Genomic DNA, 26,863 nt, shown 5'->3' with positions numbered 1-26,863 from the left:
ACAGGAAGAAACAAAGAGCTCTGAAAATGGTAAGTAATGGGATTAAATACAAAAGAGGGTATACACATACATTTCTTTAAAGAACATACAGCTGTATAAGGCAGTAATTATAACATGAGTGTTAGGGTTGTAACGTGCAGACGCCATGCCTGTGGTAATAACATAAAGGATGAGGGGGAAAATGGAGCTGTATTGGATCAAACTTGCTATATTTTATCAGAATTAAGTCAGTATTAGTCTGAAATAGATGGTGACAAGGTAAAATGCATGTTGTAATTCCCAGGACAAGCACTAAGAAAATAACTAAAAATTATACAGTGGGGAAAATTAGCAGGGGAACTTAAGAAGTACACTACCAAATATTTGTCTTAATATAAAAGAAGGCAGCTAAGAAGGAACATAAAAGACCAGAGACATATTGTACTTTGCTGTGTATAATGTGGACTTCCGGCCCAAGTTTTTTAGGGAAAAATAAGGCACAATATACATGGGTATAGTGATTACACACCATGCTATAATAATGGGTGTGATAATTCTGTGTATAATGTGCACAAAAACATGGGTGTGCATATTGCATGGCAAAGTACGGTGTCCACAGCAAGTAGTGAAATGGCAGATGTGCGTGAATCTATGTCCATAATTAACATTAAATGGGAATCAGATTGTCAGACGAGATAAAAAAGACCTAACCATAAGCTGCCTATAAGAGACACTCTTTAGGTACAAAGACACAAGTAGCTTAAATGTAAAAGAGTGGAAAGTTATATTTTGTGCCAATAGTCAGCAAACAAGTGCTGGAGTGGTTGTAGAAAAAGACTGCCAGACGTAGTACGTACGTGAGTTTGGCCAAGGCGCAGGTGCCAGACCAGTATACAGAAATTCATTACATTTCTCCATGTTGCAAATAGTCTAAAAATGACAGGGCAGAGGCAATTCTAAAAAGAAAATACCTAGGAATTAATTGAGTAAAAGAATTATAGTGTCCTTGAAAACTACAAGTTTTCATGGATGGAAAAGACCCATGAGGCGCCTGCCTCCCCGGAGTTAATGTTCAGGTTGGGGGAGACAGTAGGCAGGTGAACAGATACACACACAGTCGTTGGCGGAGTGATAGGAATGAAATAACACGGGTGCTATTTCATGTGAGTTAAGAACTAACTGATGCCAACAAGCCAGGCATTCCCAGAGCCAGAGGGAGTACTCTTGAGGCAGACGAGGCGTCCTGCGCCAGGCTCCCAGGAGTGGGGTGTTTGGTGGTGTGTTCAGAGACCCGAGGGATGTCCAGGCTGGCCAGCGTGTGGTGAGCAAGGTCACCAGTGGTGTAAGATGAGGTCAAAGGGGAAGGCTGGGCCTCACTGTGGTTTGAAGAGCAGTGGAAATCTCCCAGGGAGTTTTAAGCAGGGGGCTGCATTTTGTTAAAATAATAGTCTGACTTCTCTGTGTAGATGGGATTGCTAGAGGGTAAGCGTGGGGGCAGGGACACCAGCAGGAGAACACTGGGGAATCAGACCAGAGATGTTGTTAGCTTAAACTAGGAGGGGACCAGTGGAGACAGAGTGGGGTGGGTACAGGGTGTGCCTTAGAGGTGGGGCCGCTGAGATTGGACTGAAGACGCTGTGGGCATGGAGAAGAGGGAGGAGTCGGCTGTTTCCAGCTTGAACAGCTGGTCGGGTTTTGTTACTTCTGAGGGCTGGGGAGAAACAGCCTATTGGTCTCGAGTGCTTTTTTGGGCAAGCGAAGTTTGATATTGTGAGATATTCATATGGCAAGGTCAAGTTGGCAGTCAGGCACATCTGGCATTCAGTGCCAACAATTCAAATGGTCATAGTCCACAGAATGAAATTAGCTAGGGCAAAACGTAAGTAAAAAGAAGAGGCCATAGGCTTAGTGCTAGTGTAACTATTTTTGCCTATGACTCATAACTGTGATGATATACAAGGGGGACCCTCAAAACTGGAGTTACCTCCTGGAGGGTGGACCCCTGGTAGAGCAGGCTTCCCCTGCTGGGTGACTCTTCCAGAAACCCTTCTGTATCAGCGATCCAGCTGGCGTTGTTGTGTGGGGTCAGCCGCAGTGAGTTCGCTTTGCAGACTTTATCCCCACACTCACCTGTTCCGTGATGGGTGATTTGTGAGCACACCTTCCTGCCCTGCATTGAGTGTTTGCTTTTTGACCCAAAATGGCATGGTCCTCATGCTCCACTCCCGCTGTTTATCCGATCTCACCCTGAGCAACTTTTTTTCCCCCTGGATAGAAAAAGTCCTGAAAGCTGTGACACAAAAAATGGCAGAAGCACTAAAGGGCATCACAATTAGTAAGTTCAAAAACTGTTTTAAGCAGTGGGGAAAAAAATAACCTTGATAAGTGTATTGCATCAAATGGACAGGACTTGAAAGGTGACTAAAGTTTAAACATGTAAGAATAAGTATACAATTTTTAATAAATAAATTCTGGGTTTTGGGGGCTCCCCTTATATATTACTTGTCTTCCTATATTGAATCATACTTGCATGTATCAAATAAGGCCTACTTGACTAAGGTCAATTATCTTAAATTACTATTAGTCTTAAAGTGTGTGAAACTTTAAAGGAATTATTTTAGTTGTCTATTACGGCATGACAAAGCACCTCAAACTTAGTGGCTTAACAGCAATTACTGTTTTTCATGGTTCTGTAGGTTGACTAGACTCGGTTGGATACTTTTTGCTTAGGGACTGGTGTGGTGACTCTTGAATGTTGGCTGGGACGGTTGTCATTTGAGTTTGACTGCTGGACACCCATGATAGTCTTGTCCGGAGGGCTGACAGTGTCAGCTCCATTGGTTGGGAGAGCAGTCAGGACCCGTCACAGAACACTCCCGTGTCACATCTCCGTGTGGGGAGGGCGTGCCAAGGACAAGCATTCCAGGAAACCCAGTGGGGAGCTGCAGGACTCCTTATGACCAAGCCTGGAAGTTTCAGGAACTTCTTCCCTTTGGATTCTGTGGATGAGCCGTCCAGATTCAAGGGGAGGAGAGCCACAGCCCCTCACTGGCTGTGCGGAGCTGCATTGCCACAGGGAGGGTTGCTGTTGGGGTTCGCAGCCTTTGGAGACAGTCCGCCCTCTGGCCCCACAATTTACGCTCATCCGACTTGAGAGTGCTCTCAGGTTTCTCCCACGATCCCCACAATCTTCCCTCCCTGTAGTGGCATCCAGCCCGAGACCTCTCCCGTGGGGATGAAGTCAGTCTGCTCAGAGTGAGGCCTGCGTGTGGTTCCTCCAGCACACTTCTCCCCCGTCGGAGGGCCCGCAGGCCGAAGGGGCAGGTTTGGGTCCCTCACGTACCCAGGACGCAGTGGTGAGCAGAGTTGGGGTAATTGTGCTTGACATGCCTGTTAAAACCGGAGGGAAAGCAAGTCACGCCCTGGTCCAGACAGACACCTGTTTCGGTTCCCTGGATGAGACCCACACCTCGCCCCTGCGCGCGGCCCTCTGTGGCACACGCCGAGCTCTTTCCCTTTCCACAGGAAACGGCTCGATGTTGCGGCAGAATAGCTTTCTTAGCTGCGAGTTGTTGGGGACCTGGAGGTCTCTCCTTTCCGTCCAACTTCATGCAGCTGCCTTAGAAACGACGTGGGCTTCCTGTGCATCTAGTTGTGAACGCGGCGCTGCAGACAGGAAGCGCACCCGCGGATCTGCGCGGCAGCCCCCGTCCACTGTGTCTGCAGTGCTGGAAGACCCTGGGGGTCTTACCAGCCCCTTGCTAGCGGAGACGGTCTGAGGCCTGCCCGTCAGGTTCTTAGAAGCTCCTTTTCCATGGGAGAGGTCCTTCTAGGGGCTGCCGTTCAGTCTGTCTGGGGTGTCATCCAGAAGTGCCCTGGACTTCACGTTCACCTTGTTCACGTTCAGAATATTTTGTTGGCTGGGAAGACGTCCTGAGCCCTTTCTATTTTTTCGAAATACAGCTCAACACTTGAACACTTTTCTTTTTCTGTTCCTTCTATACTTTGTCACATGCACGTAAGAGAACCAGTGGCACTTCATCAGGAGGGTCTCGTTTTCCCCGTTAGGGAAGCGGCGGCGCTGCCCATTTCCGCCGCTGCAGAACACGGCCGGCCTGCAGCTAGTTTCCTCACGCCCGTGGCGTTGTCACCGACAGTCCCCCCAAGCCTCTCCTGCCGCCCTGCCCCGAAGCCGGGGCTGCGGCTCCGGGTTTTCTTTGGATGGTGCCCTGGTGTCACCAGCCTCTGTTCTGACTGCGTCTCTACACCTAACCTGAGATAAATGGGGGTGTGATTTTCCTTACAGTTTTGTGGGTCAGGAATTCGGGAGAGATGCAGCTGGAGAGACACCTCTCTCTCCTGTGACGTCAGCTCCTTCACCCTTGGATCTTAGGACTTGGCACTGCTGGGCACCTCTCCCCCGCTTTCCTCCGTCCCTCCTCCTTTGGCTCATCCTCCAGAACCTCTGTGTGGGGGGGCCTCAGGGTAGTCACACCTCCCTGACAGCCACCTCCCAGAGGCAGGAAGTAGACACCGCCCTGCGAATCACGGGCTTGCTCTGGACCGGACGACGTGTTACTTCTGCCACAGTCTGCCGGTCAGTGTGGGTAGGGGCCCAGTGTGGGTAGGAAAGCAGGGTTCCTGCCGGTGCGGGCGCTCGGGTTGTAGGGGAGCACACAGACTGGGCGATGCTGCTGCCGTGTCTTGGGAAAGTGCAGTCTGCCATGTGACTTTCAGAAATTATTTTCAGTTTGACTTGTCAATACTGTGTAAGTATGCATGTATGCTATTTCATCAGATACAGCCTTCAGGAATATAGTAACTTTGTAAAGCACCTGAATTAGGAAGGTTTCCTCATTTTCCTCTGCTCAGGAATGTTCAGGTAGATCAGAATTACCTGTTTGTCTGAAGTTTGAAAGAACTCTTTCATAAAACCGCCTGGGTTTGTGTGGCTCAGTGGACTGAGCAGCAGCCTACAAACCAAAGTGTCGCTGGTTCAGTTCCCGGTCCGGCCACATGCCTGGGTTGCAAGCCAGGTCCCTAGTAGGTGGGGGGCCGCGAGAGGCAGCCCCACATTGATGTTTCTCTCCCTCTCTTTCTCCATCCTTCCCCCTCTTTGAAAATAAATAAATAAAATATTTTAAAAACACCTGAATTGCCTACATGGAAAGTGTCAGATTTTAGCCAAATATGTTTTTCCCATTCATTTCTTCATTCATACTTGTATACCTGTATGTACGTGTGTATGTACACACACACATGTGTTTAGAAAGTTGCTCCCCCACTTGAGCACGTCTGAATCTGCACCACAGCTTCAGCGCATTTGGGTTCGGTGTTGTGTGTGTAGTTCTTTGAGCCGTGATGAGGGAATGGCACCTCTCCCCCTCCGACCGTTAACCAAGCAGGCGACTGACCATCATCATTCTTGTTAATTTGCATTGTGCAGTTACATATTCATGAATATTGTTACATATTCATGCAAGTTACATATTCTAGAGTCTATTCCTGGGTCTGTGGTCTCTTCTGTTGGTGTGTAAATTCTCTTCCCCTTGCTGTGTTTTTAATGATGGTAACTCTTCCGAGCATTTTCGGAAGACTGAAAAATCACTAAATTTTCACACATAAAACTGTGAGTAAACACACACGGACGCACACAAAGGACGTACGTATGCTCCCAGACGGTCGAGGACAAGTTTAGAGAATCCCAGTAAGAATTGGTTTAGTGTACATTTTGTGTTAAATTCTGTTTTCTAGAAAGAAGGAAAAATAAGCAGAATGAACCACAGCGCTCACAGCTCTGTGCGTGAGTGTGGCTCTCAGATACGGGAGTCGGCACCTGGCAGCCTCTCCAGAGGGGAGGGGACGCAGTCGATAAGGGGGTGCATTTACCACTGGAGATGGCGCAGGACTCATGTAAACCGAAGGGGGAAGCGGTCCAGGGTTCTCACAGTTTGTTGAAGAAAAGCCCTGGTGGAGGAGATCCAGTAATATTGACGTGTTGAACCGTATCAAATAGTTAATAAATTACTTAAATGTGTTCTGTAACAAAATGAATCTTCATTTTCACTAATCTAGCTTATTTTTGTTTTCCAGATATTGTTTTGTGTTTGCTTTGGGATACCTCATAGTGTGCCAAATTACTAGAGTCTATATCTTTGATTATGGACAATATTCCGCTGATTTTTCAGGGTAAGATGAAACCTTCGATTTAGTAGCCTGTTTTTTTTCTATTCTAACATGTTCATTAAAGGACAAAATATAGTTGCATTTAGTAGTTCGAATGAAAAGCCAGCACTAAACATTTTAGTTGAAAAGTCCTTTATGAATTTAGAAATCTCCTTGTTAAGTGGTCTTTGTAGTGCTACATAAGTCACAAAAATAACCTGTCCTTTTAAATTGCCTTAAAATATTCTAAACACATAGCAACTGCATTGGTCACATGGCCTTCTCACACGGAAAGCGCTCCCTAGTTCTGATGGAGACGTCTGCCGCCATCTGCAGCAGTGGCCGGTCGCCCCCTGGAGCCGGCCCGCTCGCTGCCCGTCCTTGCTCCCCTTGCTCCCCGTGTCCTCCTTGGTGGCCCCTCGGCAGCTTCTGTGTGAGGCCTGGCCACCCGTCCTTGCCTCTCTGCACCCAAGGGGCTTGCTCTGGACCAGAGGCCCTCGGGCCAGCGTGTCCGTCTGGAGTTGCTGGAGGAGACCCGTGAGCCCGTGTTCACTTCTTCGCATCTCACTGTCATGGAACGCTCCACATTCTTAACGTCCAGTGTTCAGCGGGTGGTGACAATAACTCTGCCTCTGGTTCCTCCGAAGGGGATTCAGTCCCTCTCTGGTGCTCTCTGCCTGTAACAACGCTGCCCGCCTGCCTGCCTGCTGGGGGATGAGCGCAGCCGGAGTCCTCCGTAGCCGGAGTCCTCCGCAAGAGCTGGCTCACTGGCCTTCTGTAGACAGGGGCGTGGCCAACGACTCGGAGTGGAAGGTGACAATAAGCCTCTGCATTCTCTGTGGCAAGGGTGTCTGCTTTGTCGTCTGTTCAATAAGATACACAGACCTACTTTTAAGTCAGTCTTGAGTTATCTGGACAGGATTAATAATGACCAGAAAACTCAATTTAAGGATAACTAAAGGGGGAAAAAAACCAAATGATGGCATTTATGAAAAAAAATGTCCAACAGTAGAAATGGACCAAAGGTGTATGAGCTTAGAGGAAAATCACTGCTGTGAAATGAGAGAATTTTATAAAATGAAATGCCCTTTTGTCCTTAATGAAAGTAAAGTGGATTTTACTTTCATTAAACAGGTTTTAAAAATAAGCTTAGATGAAAGGAGATTGTATTCAAAGGAACAAAAGCAAGCCAAAGTAAAACAGTAAACACCCTAGATAGTGCCATTGGCAGGATGTCGGCTAGAACTGAGAAACCCCCTGGAAGTGAGAAAAGGACAGCGGGTGCTGGTGGTCCGGCTTAAAAGTAATAGGTGTTCCGGAGAAAATGGGCTGAGGGGCAGGGTCAGTAGAAGTGTCGGGCCACCACAAAAACCTTAATGACCTGGAAGAAGTGACCCTGGTCCTGGGTCGTCGTCATACTAGTGAAAGCAGGGACTGGCTGTGCGTATCTGAAAGGACCCAGGCACTCGGGACAGCTCACGCTCTGAGATCAGTGACTGTCCTGGTCCAGTTGCCTCCGTGTTCCTGACGCCTTGCACAGAGGGGCGTGAAATAAACAGTTGCTGAGCCCACACTCGTGCTTCAGTAAAGAAGAACGTAGGAAATTCAGTGAGAAAAGCGTGGAAGAATAACAGACACAACGTAGAAAAACCTGAGCAGTGCAGGCAGAGCTGGCCTGTTGAGGGGTCCAGTCACAGGGTCGAGTGCTTGCGTGACGATAGCTAAGAAAGAAACAAAGCATTTCGTATGAACCAGAAGCAAAGAGGATGTCATTGACTAATGCAGTTCACGCGTGTTGGTGGTAGAAATGTCAGCAGTAGCAGCTGGCCTGACGGTGTTGTCAAATCGTGAGTCTCCACACGACTCGGAGTCCTGGACTTCGGGCACGTGCCCGGGGCGCTGAGCAGATGAGGCTCTGGCCGGCACATTTCTCCAGCAGCTTCTGCTCTGCGCTTCTCTAGTTCCTGTTTGGGGATTCCACCCAATAGTTCATTAAAAAACACGGTGCTGCTTAGATCTGTAGCCCAGCACTGGTTCTGTGCGAGTTTTGATAAATATCTGCTTTGTCTCAGATGCTGTTCAGGTATCCCCCACGTTGCTTCTTTATTTAATCTGCGCAGTGGCGATCTTGTCCCCATTCTATAGATACTTTGGGGAGGGAAAGTGAAGTAGCTTCCCAGTCTTCCGCCGCTGGTGCGCAGCGGGGTCGCTCGGCGAGTCCTGGGACACGCGTTCCGCTCCTGTGCACCACGTCTCCCCCAGCCCTCTGACAGGCATCTCACTCCAAACCTCTAAAACTGCACCCCTGCTTTGCCGCCCCTTGTTCCTGTTGCCGTCCCTCTGGCTGTCAGCTTGGGCAGCTGCTCTGTCCGGAGCCCCGGGACATTGTGCTGCACACCTTGCATCGAGTCCACTCTCATTATCGTTGACCCTGTTGGCTCAACCTTCCAGGGGTGGCTAGACTGCCCTCGAGACCACTCAGCTGTCCCTGTGCCCTTCTGCCTGCCTGTCCCCACCCGGCACCACAGTCCTCGGCGTGTTGTCACAGCGCCTCATAAAATCCTGCTCCATCTGACCACCTGCTGCCTGTCCTCACCTCTTCTTCCTGTTCTCCCACTCACCTGCCCAGTCACTTCTGAGTCCCTCCAACCTGCCTTTCTCGCTCCTGCCTGAGGGCTCTTGCATGTATTGATCTCTCCTCCTGGGGCATCCTCACCCCTGACCTCCGCGTGGCTTGCTCCCTGACTGCAAAAGTTCTCTGTTCGCGTGTCACCTTCTGGGCCACACTTGTCACCTTCTGGGCCAGGCTAGTTCTCAGCCCTCTGCCGGCCCTCCCATGAACCACCCCCTCCGCCTCATTCTGCCCAGCACTCAGCGGCGTCCGACACCTGATACATTTACCTGTTAATTGGTTTATTTTCTGTCTCTAATGCACTATAAATTCCATGGTAGTGAGAGCTCTGTCTTGCTCATGGCTGTGTCTGGTGCACGATAGGCGCCTACCAACTGCTTGTGTCCTGAATGAGGGAGGAAAGTGAACGGATGAGTGGGTGTGGCAGGGGAACCAGTGGCCTTTTCCGTGACCTCTCACTGTGTGTGTTTGTGGATTTGTCCATGGTCTCACTGCATGTGTGTTCGTGGCCTTTTCCGTGATCTCTCACTGCATGTGTGTTCGTGGATTTTTCCATGATCTCTTACTGCGTGTTCCTTTGGCATCAGGTAAGAGGAGTTTATTTGGGGTCATTGGGTTCTATTGTTTAGAGATGGCAGTGGACAGTCAACAGCTGCCTCAGTTGTTACATAATTTGTCCCCTGGTGGCGAGCTGGCCTTTGACCTCGCAGGCTCGGTCCTTGCTTTGCAGGTGAGTGTGCAGGTGTCGGCGTCAGCATGAGATAATGGAACAGTGGAGCAAAGGGATTGTGTTTAGCATTCATTCTCTAATAATGTTTAACTGCAGCGAGGTTTGCTGCATGATAGAACTTAAATCCTGTTATTCTCATTCTGTGTAGAAAAATGAAGGCACGGAATATAAATGTAGAACTTTTGCATCTTTTTTTTGAAATTTCAAGAAGTCTACAGTCTTAGTTTTTTACATCAGATAGGTGTTTTTTAATTTACCTGAAACTGTTTCATCAGTTGAAGTATTTACCGTGAACCGTTAGACCTGTTTTTTCCGAGCGCCCAGCAGAGAGCCAGCGGCAGAAACACCTGTCCTTCCACTTGGTCTTCGTGTCGTCGTGTGGAAGGGACAGTGGCTCTCTCCGAGGCCCTGACGTCACTCAGAGGAGGCTCTGAAGCCACTTGCTTCCTCTCCCTTTGTCAACTCCAGTCCCCCCCTCGAGGGAAACACGAGGCCTTTCTGATTCACAGAAATGTGTCTCAGACTTTCTAGCACCTGGGAAGTGACTCACGCGTACCTGAGGCCTCCCTGGATACACAGTCCGCAGGTGGCAGGACGTCAGGTGCAAGGGAGTGATTGTGTGGTCACTCTGATCGGCTCTGAAGTGGGTGTTTATGAGCACAGTGTAGCACAGAGAAAATCGCTGCAGTTAACCTCTGTTACAGTGGTTCCACTTAGAAGGGTTTTCTTGGCACAGTGTGTTTTGCTGTGACGGACTGAGGTTTGTCCTGGATTGAGGTTTGTCCTGCCCTCCCCATCTCTCTTCTGTCCCCTGGTCACACACACGTCTGTGACAGGCTCGCCTGTCCAGTTCCCCTCCGGCTCACTTTTCGGAGCGCTCGTTCACCTTTCTGTCCCTTGCCGAACATTTCCTGCCGTGCGCTGCTGTTCATGCGTGCTCCCCCTTGTCACTCCCTAGTGACGCCGCCGCCACTCGCTGAACACCGAAGGAAGGGAGTGCTCAGGGCTGAAGGTCGCCGGCAGAGCAAACACAGAGGGGGTGGGGGGACTGCGAGCGTCAGCACAGATGCAGAGGTGAGCAGGGCACGGTTCCTGCCGTGACCGAAAAGTAAACACGCAGGTATAAAGCTGCGGGTGAGTGCTTTCCGGTGCAGATGAGAAGGGACAGGAGGGAGGGTGACACGTACAGAAGGAATGGTCGATGCTGGCACTCAGAAGACTCAGTGTACTCGGTATTTGAAAAATACTCAGCGCAGATCTCGTGCCAGGCCCTGTGCCCGGTGGTGGGGGCGGTTCAGGGGTGAGAAATCGCAATAGTGCCTCACCTCCCTGCTTTGGGGACAGCCCCCATGGTCTGGGGTCGATGGCACGGCCCCAGACGTGGAAATCTGGGAAGGAAGCAGGCTGATGCGGACGATGTGCAGGGCGTGTGCTTGTGGACAGAGGGTGTGCACGCAGAACACCGGGGGCTTCTCACACCAGGGGTCGGGGGTGTGGGGCGAGGCAGCGTCGGCACACGAAGCACAGGGTTCATTCCTGTGTTGTTGACTCATCATTGTATCGGTTTCCGTACGGAAACGTGTGATGGGGCAAAGCTGCTTTTGCCCCACCTAGTAGGTAGCATGTCACTAAGTTGGTAACACACTTAACAATTATTTTGCCAGTTGTTACTATGTTTTAAGATGTCAGGGACATTAGAATTTAGAACTGAAGGGTGTTTTATCGTTCATTGGTGAACCGAACAATGAAGAGAATCAGGCAGAGTGGGAAAATGCCTCTTTCCTCCCAGGGAAATGGGAGGCATAGGGCATTTTTGTAACCCTCAAAGGCACGGACAGTTCCTGGCGGATGGGCCAGCTGAGGCGCGGTTTCCTAAGCAGGAGCCGTGTGAACAGACCTGTGACGGCCGGGGCAGGGGCTGCGGGGGGTGACGGTCTCCCTGCCACGGGGCACTGTCAGCGCCAGGCTGTCCTGGGGCCTGGCCTCGAGAGGATGAGACGTACGTCCCGGGCAGGTCTGGGCATCTAGTTGCCAGTGAGAGGTATGTTTCAAACGAACCCTGGATGGGGTGGCGGGCACTGCGAAAAGTCGTGTGCCTTCTCTGTCAGGCAGGCCGTACGTCCATGGCTGCTCGTGCTGTACAGGGTTAACACAGTAAAAATACCATTGTGCTCCACTGGTCCAGCAACTGCGTCCGCTAACCCTCCCTGCCTCTGTAGCCTGGCCGGTCTCGGCATCAGGTCGGTGGGTCAGCGAGGCCCGAGAACCAGATGTCAAGGACCAGGTGTCAAGGACTCTGTGGCATGGACCAAATGTCTCAGTGGGTGATTTGGACGGGATCAGTGTCCTGCAAGGGCTTGAAGATGCCGGTGTTTCGCTGCAGGGGGCAGTGGGCCCTGACCAGCCCGGTGCTCTGAGCTGTGGGGGTGAGCGGGGCCGGCTGGCCTTCTGGGGCCTGTGCCTCCCCCCATCTGGCTACCCTCTCCCCAGGTGCGTGTGGGGGTGGCCACGCACAGGCAGAGGGCTCACGCTCTCCCGGCACGTCACGCTTCCTTGAAATTCCAGAGACAGAAACAAAGAACTCAGGGCTCGTTGTGCCTCGATGCTTGTGTCTGTCAGCTGATGTAACAGTTAAAGGGTAGAAATGTGTCCTGGCCGTTTTCTCATGCGGCTTCAAAATGTTTTCCTTTCTAAGTTATCCATTCAGTCAGAGGTTATAAAGTATGCAAAAATAATGCTAATTACTTGTGACACTTTGAAAGTCGTCTTTTCCCCGAGGGTGTGCCCTGGTTTGTGGGCTGCCTGTGGGAGGAGGGGTGTCCTTAGCAGGCCATCGCCCCCAGGTGCCGGGCTCCTGGAGCAGGGAGATGGGCGCAGGGCCTTTTCCTTCCCCCCGGTTTCCGTCCTCCTGTCTGCCCCACATTTCTTACCCAGCCTCGCTGTGCCTGTTCCCCTTTTCCCAGCACTTTCCTTTCCGCCTTAAAGCACAGCCCGGGGTAGAAGGCAGCGTGGGGCTTTGAGACAGTGCCGAGGCAGAGCTGGGTGGCAGGGTCTGAAGCCTCTGTGGTCCTGGCCCCTCTGGCTCCCCTGGCCCCCCCGTCTCCCGCACAGTGAGGCTGGGCCTCAGCCCTGCCCCCAGGATCTCAGGCCCTGCGTGAACTTCCCTTCTGCTCTGACATCCAGGCCTGGCCCCCATCTCCCGGGCCACCCCCGGCCCAGGTCTCCTCCAGGTCACCTCGGCCCAGGGCTCTGTCACTGTGTAAGCAGACTGAACTGTTTTCCTGCACCGTAACTCTTGTGTTAACTGTGCTCTTTCAAACCATTTGTCATTTTGCCACAGACCAATGATGATAATTACCCAGAAGATCACTAGTTTGGCTTACGAAATCCATGACGGTAAGAATTCAGAAATGAACTTTGCATCACTGAAAGAACTCATACTCAATTCATCTTTTGCTTAAGATATCACCATAACTTTCTGCTCTCTATCTGAGGTAAGGCAGGGGAAAATAAATATTTAACTCTGCTTAGGGCTATTAAAATGTTCATTTTCTTCCATATTTTATCTTAATTTTGCATTCCATTCAGTGACAAAGTAAAACAGTGTGATTCACTCATGACCCACATTAGTGGCAATTTAGAATATAAAGGAAATAGATATTTGGTCTAAAGCTTTATCGATTCCTGCTTCACCTCTGTGTTACACTTTTATTAATATCAGAATGTTTTCCCCCTGCTCTCCATCCCTCGTTAAAAACATGCACGTGCGTTTTTGTATAAGAATGTATAGATCCGTGGTTTGTATCTCCAGCAGGTGGGCGGGTTCCAGCTTGCTCAGCGGGCTTTGCCCCAGGGTACACATCTCCGGTCCTGCGCCCTCTGCTGGGGCAGACCCGAAGCTGTTTTTCAAGTGTGGTGGTTGCATTTTCATTTAGTCTTTACGTTGGGTTCAGGGTCTGGAAGGTTGATGTGTAATCGTAATACTGCCCTTCCGTTTGGGGGAAAGGCGTGCGGATGAAGGGTAGAGAGTACAGCTCTCACTGATGGGAGTCCCGTCTCGCGGGGAAGACATCTCTCCCGTAGTGCTGACGCTGGTCGTTTAGATCATCCAATGTAGAAACCTTTTAATACCCTTGTAAAAAGTTACAGCATTTACTGCTTTTTAAAAAAGATTTTATTTATTTTTAGAGAAAGGGGAAGGGAGAACGAAGAGAGGGAGGGAAACATCAGTGCGTGGTTGCCTCTCACACCCCCTACTGGGGACCTAATCCAGGCCTGTGCCCCGACTGGGAACTAAACTAGGTGGCGCTCAGCCTACTGAGCCACACCAGCGAGGGTGCATTGACTGTTAAATGTGTTTGCTGTGGGGAATTTCTTAACTTAACACTAATTTCTGCAAGGAAGAGTCAGATCAGCTCCTTGATGAGTTACCCATCGTGCCCAGACCTGGCCCTGCTGGTTTCACGGTGGCCCTGGACGTGACCGATGAGCGTGTGTTGCAGTGAGCGGGAAAGGAGCCGAGTGTTCGGAACAATTACGCCCGAATCGGAAGGACAGTGTGGATTTCAAATGAGAAAAGTGTGCCTGGGAAAAGCAGTTCTCTTCTTCGGAGAAACCAAAATTGGTAACAGTACCTGTCTTTATTTCTCAGGCATGTTTCGAAAGGATGAAGAGCTGACTCCGTCGCAGAGATACTTAGCTGTGAGGTGCGTGTTTTCCACTGTGTCCTGCTGGGTTCGTGCCACCTCTGCCCGGGACACCCAGTGCTCAGGGGCCGAGGCTGATTGTCATTCTCGAGGAACTTCCTTGGTGAAACCAAACCTCCTCCCTCTGCATAACCCCCTGCCACCAAGGCTTGCCAGCCCAGGCTAAGCATCCCTGCTAAGCTCCAAGAGCACCTTGAATCTATGGGCATACTGTATGCACCTGCTGTGTACCATGAAGCTCTCTGCCGAACTGTCAGTCTCCAGTCTGAGACGCCCTGGGGACGGGAAGACCCTGTAGCCCTCCCGTCTGCCCTGCAGTGATTGTAGTAATGGCAGCACCATTCAGAGGCCAGCGACCTGAGGCCAGGCGCTGGGCGAGACCGTGTGTTAACACGGCACATGGACGGACATGTTTTCAAAGGAGGAGGAGCCCATTGGATGCTCTCGTTTTTATTTGAGAACTTTATTCGGGGATGGTCTTCTATTGCATTTATTATAGGCACTCTGTTGGCTAATTTAAGAAATAGCTTACCTTTCTTAAACATCTTGCTTAGCAAGTCTAATTAGAGATCAGATACGTGTTTACATAAAGAAAAACTGCTGAAGTACCTTGTTTCCTGGAAATCTAGAACTAGCAGGTGCGGGGCCGCCAGAGGAACGCGCTGACTTGGTGACGGTGGACAGACCGTCCTTAAGAGTGCACTTTTGACCCCAGGTGGCATGTGCTGGGAATCCTCTCATATTTTCCCCACCTGTAAAATTTCCTCCTTTGATACTCTCTGCAGCCAGTCCTTACCTGTCAGTAAACACCCACGTGAACACGCTTAGTTGATGAGAGGGCAATCTGACCTGGGTTCAGTGACCTTCACAAGGCCTTGGTCCCTCCCAGTCACCAGGCATCGGCAGGTACACGGGTCCCGTTTCATCCATGGCTCTCGTGTGGCTGCCTGGCAACACCCAAACCTAGTTAAAGTCAGCTTTCCATCTGAACAGCTGCTGAAAGCCAAGTGGGAAAAAACGCAGGCTTGCTGGCTGGGCTCATTTTGAATTTGTTATCTCAAATTTAAAATTGTGGAACCATTTGTTACTGGTGACTTAGGACAAAAACGTAGGCAAACTCCCTTTTTCTCACTGCAAATCCGCTTCAGCAAATCTGGTTAACTATGTCTGTGAAATCGACCTCTAATTCGACATTGGACCCTCTGAACCTGACTGAGCCCTCACCGTTGCCATGGAGACCCCCCCAGCCAGGCCTGCATCCCTTTCTTTGTCGTCTGCTGTAACAGCTCCCCACTGGGCTCCGGCTCCTCTCCTGCCCAACTCCACCCGCAGAGGTCCTTTTAGGGTGCCTGGTATTCATCAGCAGCCTGATGAATGGGGCTGAATTTACACATTGAAAAGCTCCGCTCCTGATTCCTTACATGATAATGTGTCCAGTCCACATAATCTCCTGTGTTACTAACCAGTCAGTACCTGGTTACCTGCACTGAGAACGAAAGTGCGCTGCAAACTGTACATACCATGTGCCGTTTGGGCTGGTGTCAGAGCAGTGGATTTAACCACGTTGGGTTAAGTACAGTCCACGGCCCCCTCGGACTTCCCTCCTCTCTCTTTGCCCTGCTCAGTCTGCCCCTGCCCGCTGGCCTCCCTGCGGCCCAGGTGGTCTGTCCCTGCACTCGCTGGTGCCTCTGCCAGGAGTCCTGGTCCTGGACATGCACACGACCCCCTCTCACTTCCTCTCTGCTCCAAGTCACCTTCTCTGAGAGGCTGCTTCTACCTTAGTAATGTAATAAAATAGCTCCTCTCTTGTAGTGGTTAGCATCTTTGCAAGGATTTTACATTTTATTATGTTTTCTGCAAGTGCCGCAATAAGCTCTGTGAGTGCAGACCTTTATGTTGTTCACTCTGTCTACGCGCTGGTGCGTGTGAGCTCACAGTGGGCGCACACACAGGTGTGCTGAGTGAGCGCGGGATCGACTGGTGGGAGACGGATCTTCCTGTCATTCCTTGTGAGGAGTGGCGTGGAAACCCGTCGTGGCTCACAGAGACCTGCGTGGAAACTCTTTGTCCAGAACCACTGTTGGGCATGACCGCATCCAGATCTTCAAGATTCTGATTGTTGGGATGTGAATGGAAAGGAAAGCTTGTTTTATTTCAGAAATGGTGGGAGCAGCCAGGTACATGGTGGTCGTCGCCATTACATTTCCTGAAAGGTTCTGGTAGGCCGCACAGGGTGCTGTCTTGTCCTTGCAGGCGCATGCCGAGCCTGCTGGAGTATTTGAGCTACAACTGTAACTTCATGGGCATCCTGGCCGGCCCCCTCTGCTCGTACAAGGACTACATCATATTCATCGAAGGCAGGTCGCACCACGTGGCACACTCAGACAAAAATGGCAAAGAAGAGCCGCACCGTGCAAGAGCAGAGCCGTCTCCCAATGTAAGTGTGGGAACCGCCTGGGGCCTTTATCCCGTGGACTGATTGGTCCTGTTCACCCAAAGATGCTCGTGTGTTCAAGTTTTGTCCTTACCCTCTATTTCTCTAAGATGTTTTTACAAGAGAAACGACTCTTGTATTAAGGACCTGGCAGTGATGCTTAGGAGAAGTACAGTATGAGAGAAGAACAGACGTGGGGGCGTAGGAAGCTTCCTGAGAATAGTGCTTTATACTAGCTATGGGGTGTTTACAAGAAAGCCCTTCTTGTGGAATTGAACCAACCTAATTTTCCAGGCCTTTCCAACCTAGATTTTATGTTCCAGCAAATTCCAAGTGTTCTTTTTTCCTGTTCTCCTCTCTGCTCTCCCTTTCCCATTGAAATCTTACTCCTTTAAAGGCCCACTTCACATAGCACCTTTTCCATAAAACCTTGTCCCATCCCAGCAGTGGGAAGGTAACAGCTAACTCTTTGCTAGAACATCCCACATGCCAGGCACTGTCGTAAGACTTCTCACAGCTACTCCAGCCTGCACGGCAGTCTTCGGAGCTGGTGCTCTTATGCTCATCATTCAACAGACGAGGAGACAGACTCAGAGGCCAGGGTTGGCAGTGGGAGGACTGGAGGCCAGACCCGGCGGGCTGTGCTGCACCCCAGGTGGTCTCCACTCCCTTTGAACCGCAGGGCAGCTGGGCCCGCCCAGGTGCTGCCTGGTCAGGAAGGGTTGGGGGCTCTGTGCAGGTGAACTTTCTGTGGGGTTGGTATGATAGAATCTGAAAGTCCCATGAGAAGGTCGATCAAAAGTCTGGGAGTCAGTGCGAGTGTATGTTCAGACCGTGGGCGTGGGGCAGAGGGCCAGCCTCCTGTCCCAGTCACTGCAGACAGACAGTGGTGAAGAGCTGGTGTCCAGTGGTAAAAGCGTCCCCTGTCCCGCTGTGTGGCTGAGTGCGTTTAGCCCAGAAAGGTGCGTTTGTCCTGTGCTTTCTGTCACCGGCTGAGTGTTCGCCGGAAGCTGTGTCATGCTGGGTTGCGTTTCAGACGAGATACTGTGTTCACTTAGGTCTCTTCCACTGACTGTGTTGTCTCCCCACTTCACCCGTTAGGGGCCCCCTGGCTGTGAGTGAAAGCACAGAGGCCCAGGCCGAGGGCGGGTCCGGTTCACGAAGCCCCGTCTCGCCCTTCCAGGTGGCGGTCACTCAGAAGCTCCTGGTCTGCGGACTCTCCTTGCTGGTTCACCTGACCGTCTCGAGCTTTTTCCCCGTGGAACACAACATCGACGAGCACTTCCGAGCCACAGCCTCGTGGCCCACAAAGGTCATCTATCTGTACATCTCTCTCCTGGCGGCCAGGCCCAAATACTACTTTGCATGGACATTAGGTAAGTAACCTGTGACTGGACTTTTCTTTTAAAAATATACCTAGTTTATTGGTCATGCTGTTACAGTTGTCCCAAGTCTTCCCCCCAAACCGCCCTCCACCCAGGTCTGCCACTCCCTCCAGCAACCCCTACCCCGACCCTCAGTTCGTGTCCATGGGTCGTGCCTATAAGTTCTTTGGTTCTCCATTTCCTATGCTATTCTTAACCTCCCCCTGTCTTTTTTGTACCTACCAATTATGTTTCTTAATCTGTGCCCCTTTCCCCATTCCCGCCTCCCCTTCCCTGCCGCAAACCCTCCAGATGGTCTCTGTTATCTGTGATTCTGTTCCTGTTCTGGTGGTTTGATTAGTTGGTATCTTTTTTTTTTTAGATTTTATTTATCTTTAGAGGGGAAGGGAAGGAGAGAGGGAGAGAAATATCAGTGCATGGTTGCCTCTCGTGTGTCCCCTGCTGGGAACTGGCCTGCAACCAAGGCATGTGCCCTGACTGGGAATCGAACCGCAATCCTCTGGTTCGCAGGCCCGCGCTCAATCCACTGAACTACACCAGCCAGGGCAGTATCTTTAAATTCAGTTATTGATACTTTTTAACTTGTTGCCATTTTCATGTTCATAGTTTTGATCATCTTTGTGTTCCTGGATAAGTCCCTGGATACTATACTTTGTGTAGTAATGGCTTGGTGATAACTCCTTTGGCTTTATTTACCTGGTCTGGAAAGCACTTTGTCTGCCCTTCCATTCTAAATGATAGTTTTGCTGGACAGAGGAATCTAGGGCCTAGGTCTTCACTTTTCATCACTTTGAATATTTCTTGCCAGTCCCTTCTTGCCTACAAAGTTTTCTTTTGAGAAATCAGCTGACAGTCTTATGGGAACTCCTTTGTAGGTAACTCTATGCTTTTCTCTTGCTGCTTTTAAAATTCTCTCTTTATTTTTAACCTTTAGCATTTTAATTATGATGTGTCTTGGTGTGGTCCTGTTTGGGTCCAACTTGTTTGGGACTCTGTGCTTCCTGGAGTTGTATTTCCTTCACCAAATCAGGGAATTTTTTTCTTTTTTTTTTTCAAATAAGTTTTCAATTTCTTTTTTTTTTTAAGATTTTATTTATTTATCTTTAGAGGGGAAGGGAAGGAGAGAGGGAGAGAAACATCAATCTATGGTTGCCTTTCATGCGTCCCCTGCTGGGAACTGGCCTGCAGGGAACCAGCCTGCAACCCCAGTATGTGCCCTGACTGGGAATCGAACCGTGATTGTCTGGTTCGCAGGCTCGCGCTCAATCCACTGAGCTACACCAGCCAGGGCAGTTTTCAATTTCTTGCTCTTCCTCTTCTTCCGGCACCCCTATGATTCAGATGTTGGTATGATTGGCGGTGTCCCAGAGGCTCCTTATACTATAATCATTTTTTTTAATTCTTTGTTCTGCTTGCTGTTCCGGTTGAATGCTTATTTCTTCCTTATGTTCCAAGCTGTTAATTTGATTCTTGGCTTTGTCCCCTTTACTGTGGTTCCCTGTAGGTTTTTCTTTATTTCTCCTAGTGTAACCTTCATTTCTGCCTGGGCATTTTTTATGCTGTTGTCGTACCCAGTGAGTTCTTTGAGCATCCTACTAACCAGTGTTTTGAACTCTGCATCTGATGGGTTGGTTATCTCGGTTTTGTTTAGTTATTTTTCTGGGTTTCGTTCTGTTCTTCGATCATTCTTTGTCTCCTCAGTCGGCAGCTTCCCTGTGTTTGGTTCCGTGTCTGGGGCAGCTGCTCTGACTCCCTGTCCTAGCGGTATGGTCCGTCTGGACAAATGCAGCTTCTTTAAATCCTTGGTGGCCAGACTCACGTCCGGCTCCATTTTCTGATGGTTCTGGTGTCACTGGTTTTGAGGTCTGGTTGTAATTCTTTCTGTGGTTGCGTGAGGAGGTGAAGCCCGTTCACCCATGCCTCCCTCTTGACCAGAGGTTCTGAACTTGCACTCCCGATGAATGGCCTAGGTGTCACGGCCACCCACCCTGTGGGACCCATCCCCCCAAAGTCTGGCTCTGCACCATTTGGTGGAGATGCCGCCAGCTTCTGGGGCCTGAGTGACGTCCTGACTGCCCATGTCCAGGCTGCTTCGCTGCGATTAGACTTTTCTCTTTATGTGCTGAAGTGTATCATACCCTGTACGCAGCCATGAGAGCGCCCTCTTGAGGATGTCTGGTTAGAGGCCAGTTAGAAAAACTGGGGTCACTGATGTAGAAGAAACAAACCTCATAGCTCATACCCAAAATATGAGGATTTACCCTAAAAACTGGATCATTAGGTTAACACGAGAGTAAATCTCCTTTTACTGTTTAAGAATAAAAGGTCATACACGAGTATGGGATAATGTACACGTCCTGGGAGAACATGAGTGATTGTTCCATAGGTTGTTAACACTTTGTCTCACTCTGTTTGCTGCAGCCGACGCCATCAACAATGCTGCGGGCTTCGGTTTCAGGGGGCACGATGAGAACGGAGAAGCCCGTTGGGACCTGATCTCCAACTTGCGGATCCAGCAGATAGAGGTCAGTAAACCACTGAGTCACCATATGTCACTGAAAGTGCCATCATTTGCTTTCATAGATCAGGATGTGATATCTAAGAGCAGTGTCGAAGGATTTTTAATAATCTTGCCCATTGGGTCATTGCACCAGCGCTGACTGGTTGTTAACCCTGTGCCAGGCCCTGGGGCCCTGGGGACAAAGAATGGGACACTCTGGGCTCTGATGGAGCTGTGGTCTAGTGGCGGTTACAGGGAGGCAGAGAGGTAGGTAACCACCAGACAGGTGCACGTCGCCGTAGGGCTGGGGTCCTCCTCAGGTGACAGCGGGGCCCTGAAGGACATGATGTCTTCGTTGGGTCAGCAGGAGGGAAGTGAGCGGCGTCCTCCCCCGGTGGAGGGGAGCAGTCAGCCCGAGGGCGTGCGCTTCACCCGGCTCCCAGGGTAGGACAGGGGCGGGTCAGGTACCCCACGGAGGGCGTGTGGAGAGAGCGGGTGTGAATGGTGCTGGAGCATTGTGGCGGGCTTTGTGCCGCACGCATGTGGGAACCGTGGCTCCTGACCGTCGGCCTCCAGGGCTGGTGCTGGTGTCCTCGCCACTCAGCAGATGAGGACACTGAGACACACATTTAAATGATCGGGGATATCTGAACACCAAATGGGTATTGAGTGATGCTGAGAAATTATTGCTAATTTTGTTGGCTCTGATCGTAGTTTTTTAAAAGTCCTTATGTGTATAAAGGGCTTAAATTCGGATCCATTGCAGGTGAAGTAAGGTTTCTGGAATTCTGCTTTGAAATACTGTTAACCGTGTCAGTACTAAACAGGGAGAAGAGGAGAGAAGAGCTGGTGACTGCGGACACCGGGTGATGACTGTATGGCAGCACTTCTACCCTTCGTCACTGTTGTGCCCGAAGGGGCCCCTTGAGCTTTTTTCAAAATCCCCCCGTGAGACTTTAATTTAGTCACAGGTGCACTTCATAGCCATTGTGCCGTGTGTGTGTGTGTGTGTGTGTGTACGCTTTACACATACAAAGAGAGATTTCTGCTTCCCCAGGGGTGAAATCGCCCCCGTTGGAAAGACACAGTGTAAGAAGCAGCGAAGGGAAGAGAAGGGGGTCCCCCTTCATGCAGGGTGTGGGCAGCAGTGCAGGGTGCCCGCTGAGACAGGACCGGAAGCACCGCTGGCATGAGCAGCGTGTGAGTTTGTGGGGTTTGGTAGCGGCGTTGAGGCAGGGACGAACGTAGGAGCCAAACTGTACAACCCTCCCCGTCGGGGAAGGAGGGTGGAGATAGGACAACAGCTGAGGGACAGGTGGTCGAAGGAGTCTTGTGTTGTTTTAGAGTGGAGGCACTGACGCCTGTTCACTGATCAGGAGCGTGTGTGAAGAGGGACGGCTCTGTGAGGGCCCTGAGCGGGGTGGGGGGGACCTGGCGCTGAGGACAGGCGGACAGAGTGACCCCGCAGAAGAGGGACCGGAGGAAAGCTGCACGTGGGTGCCACTGAGTGTGCGGTCTTGATGTGAGGAGGCGGCTTCTGATGGGGTCTGTCGCCTCGCTAAAGGAGGAGCTGAGGGACTGGGGAGGTGATAGGAACAGAGTGGGGAGCTTCGGCGATGCTTCGTTGGACCTTGCAAAGTGCTGGCCTTTACCTGGTTTGGACTTACCAGACACAGGCGTGTCCGGTGGTGCGCTCCGATAGCCGTTTCCAGGAAGAGGAGAACGAACTGTCCTAACTGGGGAGACGGGGATGGCCAGCAGGGTGAGGGGCTCGTTGGAGTTACGAGCCAGGAACAGTGACGACCGTCTTGAACATCGTGTGACATTCTGCACCCAGTGTTCAGGCGTTATGACAGGGAAGATGGGCGCTATGGTTGGTTGGGGTCAGGACTTTGATGGGGGTTGAGTGAGAAGGGGAAAGGAAAGACATGGGGACCTTGACCAGAGTGGTGGATGGTGGGCCACAGACTGCAGCCGGGGACCGGGGTGGGTGTGGCTCTTGGGATGTACCATCCTCCTGAGAGTCACTGGCTACTCTCTCAGGAATTTCTCTGGCATACTTTCACAAGCACCCCGTGAATGTCGCCACTCAGGAGAAAAGAGCGCTGACCCATTCGCCCTGTGGATGAGCCTGCAGCAAACAGGCTCCTTCCGTGGCGTGTGATGTTCCTGCGTTATTAGAACAGCAGTGTTTGGGGAAGAAATCACTCCCCTGCCATCACTGTCAAGTTCATTGATGTTTAGCACAATAAAACATTATTACTTGTATTAAAACTCCATTATTTTCTTGGGTAAAGAAAAAAGTTCCTTTGTTTTTCAGATGTCAACAAGTTTCAAGATGTTTCTTGATAACTGGAATATTCAGACAGCTCTTTGGCTTAAAAGGTACGTTCCTTCGCAAACAGTCTTCAGCTGTGCTTTGGCGGTTAATGATTGGGCCGAGCTCCGCTGAGTTCCGATTCTGGATTAAATTAACAGTGTTTTGAGTGACACTGTGGCCTTGGTGTCCCCAGAAACCCTGTTTGTGTCCTCCAAAGCCAGGTCCTAAAGGCAGTTGTCCCCAGCCCTCCAAGGCCTAAGAAGGCCTTGCCAAGGTCAGGCTGCAGCATCCCCTGCTCCCACTGGTTGGAGATGCAGTCACACAAAACCAGCGAATGTCCAACCACTGTGCTAATGGCCTGGGTTTTCCAGAACAGTTCCAGCTCCCACATGGTCCCCTCAGCAGGTCTTCACCGTTAGCACAGGGTAGGAAGGTCACCAAGGAGAAGCCTCGGCCTCTGCAGGGCCTGCAGTCTCCTTAAAGACAGAGCCAAACGATCCACATGAGCTCTTCCCCGAGGTGCGAGGAGGAGATGGAGCAGGGGCAGCCAGGGAGGGCCGGTGGGGGGGGGGCGCCCCGACACGGATGATGAGTGGGAAAGGCCACTCGGGCGGGGGCAGTCACAGGAGACCAAGCAGTTCCGTCTCACCGTCCCAACAAGACTTAACGCCCCGTGTTGCCCTGGGATGGGGGGGTCCCAGCCCCAGGCTCCTTTTGCCCGTGCTCTGTCTTAGGACCAGTGGGGTGTCTTCATCCCGAAAGCCAAAAGGTAGCATCGTCATTGTCGTCATTGTCGCTTCGTGTTGCCCTGCAGCCCCCCTGTGGCTGCAGAATTTGGGAGCTGATTTGCTGTGTTACTTCTGTTGTCAAATTTTAAGTTTGATACGTTAGGAAGATCTTATTTTCATCTGAGTTCTCTCGCCTGTTACAAGAAAGCCGTAGAGTAAGCCCCACCTACTTGCCAGAACAAATAGTGTTATTAGATCAATTGTAAGGTCTTAATGCTACTAACAAAAAAATAGTGTAAAATAAAAATAACTTTAATCATAGTTAAAGGGTTTTTTTTTAACTAGTGTAGACTCCTAAACACTGGGCGTGAGCATTCCAGCTATTACACTGCCCCAGTGAGAAGACGGGGCTACACTTGCTTTCCCACACTGGGCACTTGGCAGCTGCGAGGGGCCTGAGCCCAGCCACGGCGTCTCGGCCGATGCAGCTGGTGCCCGAGTCCCCGGGCCCCTGAACCCTCTCAGCAGCAGCGGAGCAGCTGCCGTGGGCACTGCAGAGTCTGACGGTGCGCTCTCCCGGCCTTCCCTCGTTCCAGGGTGTGCTACGAGCGTGCCACCGTGAGCCCCACCATCCAGACGTTCGTCCTGTCCGCCATCTGGCACGGCGTGTACCCGGGGTACTACCTGACCTTCCTGACCGGGGTGCTGATGACGCTGGCAGCACGAGCGGTGAGCACCGGCGGCTGCCCCTGGAGCCGGAGCGGAGGCCGAGCAGAGCGTGGAATAGACGGGCCTGGGGGCAGTGTTCCCCTCGCTCCAGACCCGCCCGTGGGCCCGGCACACAGTGGCACCCACAGAGCGACCACTGCTGTGGGAGAGGTTGTTAAGGAGCTGGAAACCGTTACGTAAGATGACCAGGCAGGTGGGGTTTTAGCAACGTTGCCTGAGCGCCGGCACCTTTGAGCCCTGGTGTGGACGCAGGTGACAGCCCAGGCGGAGTGCATAGCTGTCCCTGGTGGCAGGTGCCGTGGGAAGCAGGGTGGGCTTCCGGAGAGTGTTTGCTTGGCTGGGCCCCGGAGTAACGTTCTGGGGAACAGTTGAGCAGACAGATCAGTGGCGTGGGTGGGAAAAGAAGAGGGACACTCAGTGTGAGTCCTTGAAAGTCCTTGAAAGGAAAGCGACGTGACAGAAGGGTGGTAGGGCAGTCTTACCTGTCACTTCCAGGTGAGGTGGCTTCATGTACCAAGCTAGCAGGTGTTTGCTGTGCCCGCTGGTGATGCCCTGTGCGGAGCGTGTGAGAGAAACACCAAGAAGGACTGACTGAGGCTCTGCCTCCTGGTGGTTTGTGGTCTCGTTGGGGGTGTGAGACCGTGTGTTGCACGTGTGCCACAGGCACGAGTGATGGGTTCTGTGCGCCTACGAGAGGTACCACAGGTGTTCAGAGGCTCAGGAAGTCCCTGTGGCTCAGGTCACTAGAGGCGACTTCCCTAGGAAAGCGCAGCTGGGTCCGGGCTCCCAGAGGGAAAGTTCCTTCCGTGGTGGGTGTGCTGGGGGGAGAAAGGGCGCTCTGGGCGTGGAGATGGCATTGGCGGAAATGGGTCTGAGAGTGCCCGGGGTGCTTGGGCACGACAGGCGCACGCGGTTTGCGTAAAGAAGGAATAGTCTGGAAAGGGGAAGGGCAGGGTGGGGGCAGCAGGCAAGAATAGGAGAGAGAACTTGACCATGAGACTGGGCAAGGGCCTCGTCCCCTTCTGTATGCATGTCAGGGACCCAGGCTCTCGAACCCCGGCTCAGGAGGGCGGGGTTGCCGAGGGTGACGGAGGGGACAGAGTGGGTGGGAACTGCAGGGGAGGGTCCTGGGCAGGGAGGGACATTTGGGGGGGGCACAGTGCCCCACACAGCACTTCCCCTCGGACGGACTCACACCGCGTCCCTGCAGTCCCGTCCAGGTCAAGGAAACAATGTTTAAATTTACCCTCTTCACAACCGATTGTTCTCTAGAAGCTGAAAGCAACAGAACAGCGGTTACTAGAAAGCTGCTTTTCGAGCAGCCCTCCGAAGCTTGTGCTAACAGAGAGCGCGCACGGCTGCCATTTGTCCTAAGAGAGCTCGGAGTGTGGCATCTGTCCTCCGCAAACGCAGAGGACAAAGCAGGGGCTGTCCCCTTTGTGGTTGCCGCGGGGAACATCGTCACTGCTGTGGAAAAATGGAAGATCAGTCTGAGGAGCTCTAGTCAATGCTGTTTTAACTTTGAAACGTTTCATTTTAATACATCTTCAGGTCTACAGCAGAGTTGCAAGGAGCTCTCTGCCCTTCCCCCAGACGCGCGTGTTTCGCCCACGTGTTTCTGCGCCCTGTCTCCCTGCTCTCCTACCTCCTCATATTGTTTTGAACCCACTTACGGCAGGGACAACCCCCCCAGCGCTGTCCGGGCGCTGTTCTCCCAGGCCCCGAAACACGCGGTGGAGGCGGTGGAGTTCCGTAAAGCAGTGTTAGAGATGAAGCGCACGTTTGTGCTTCTCTGTTTCAGATGAGAAGTAACTTCAGACACTATTTCGTCGGGTCTCCCCAGCGTAAACTGCTGTATGACGTGGTCACGTGGGCAGTCACCCAGGTGGCCGTGAGCTACACCGTCGTGCCGTTCGTGCTGCTCTCCGTGAGACCGTCCTTGGCCTTCTACAGGTGCGCGCTCCCGCCGGGGGTGTCCCCGGGGCGCCTCCACTCTAAGGGGCGCTCCTCGCTGGCAGGCGGACAGCAGCAGCGCCTCGTTTCCTGCCGCCACGTGCCCGGGCCGGCACTTTTCAGTCTGGAGACTGTGGTTTCCGGGCTCTTTACGGAGTGATTCCCCCTCGGTCCTCAGATGAGAGTCTGGGCTGCAGAGCCAGCAGCTGGATGGCCAGTGCCTCAGACCCCCCACCCCCAGAAAGGGTTAACCAGAAAGCGCAGCTCTTCTTTACAAGGACCTAGTCGTTCTCTTAATTTCTTTAATCGAAAGGACATAATTTAGTGACAGTCCACTTACCTGTTCTTGCTTCACTCTGTCTCGTGCTTCAGCGGCACCGCGTCATCTCTGTGACATGGACGTCATTGTCTTGAGTTCCATGCTTTGTCTAAGTCCTCTCCTCCCCCCACGTTAGTGATCTTTGAGACCAAAGGCCTCATTCTCTCATAGATTCTTCACTGCCCAGCATTCGGAGTGACAGCACAGAATGCGGGGCCAAAACTTGTTGAATCAACTGTGACGATAATCACCCATTTTAATGAAATTGTTACATGTTTTTTAA

At 51.6% G+C, this 26,863-nt stretch overlaps 1 protein-coding gene across 7 annotated transcripts in view; it reads left to right on the top strand.

Annotated features, from left to right (window-relative positions):
* The window catches only part of MBOAT2 (membrane bound O-acyltransferase domain containing 2), a 65,732-nt gene that overhangs the window by 37,278 nt on the left and 1,591 nt on the right, over nt 1-26,863 (top strand). Inside the window, exons 1-10 of one of the 7 annotated variants that reach the window (XM_053667163.1) lie at nt 10,667-10,738; nt 11,335-11,547; nt 12,847-12,902; nt 14,158-14,212; nt 16,466-16,649; nt 17,830-18,022; nt 20,453-20,556; nt 22,852-22,916; nt 24,176-24,308; nt 26,110-26,261. In XM_053667163.1, coding sequence (XP_053523138.1) covers nt 12,851-12,902; nt 14,158-14,212; nt 16,466-16,649; nt 17,830-18,022; nt 20,453-20,556; nt 22,852-22,916; nt 24,176-24,308; nt 26,110-26,261 — 938 coding nt within the window. In that variant the 5' untranslated portion in view covers nt 10,667-10,738; nt 11,335-11,547; nt 12,847-12,850. Of the gene's footprint in view, nt 1-6,072; nt 6,169-10,666; nt 10,807-11,024; nt 11,548-12,846; nt 12,903-14,157; nt 14,213-16,465; nt 16,650-17,829; nt 18,023-20,452; nt 20,557-22,851; nt 22,917-24,175; nt 24,309-26,109; nt 26,262-26,863 lie in introns of those variants that run through there. The other 6 variants (XM_053667161.1, XM_053667158.1, XM_053667160.1 and 3 more) reach the window with 6 other exon arrangements.

This window comes from Artibeus jamaicensis, unplaced genomic scaffold (assembly GCF_021234435.1).
Source record: "Artibeus jamaicensis isolate MK-2021 breed Jamaican fruit bat unplaced genomic scaffold, CSHL_Jam_final contig_465, whole genome shotgun sequence".
NCBI lineage: Eukaryota > Metazoa > Chordata > Mammalia > Chiroptera > Phyllostomidae > Artibeus > Artibeus jamaicensis.
The sequence above is the reverse complement of the archived record's forward strand: the minus strand, read 5'-3'. Positions and strand labels throughout refer to the sequence as shown.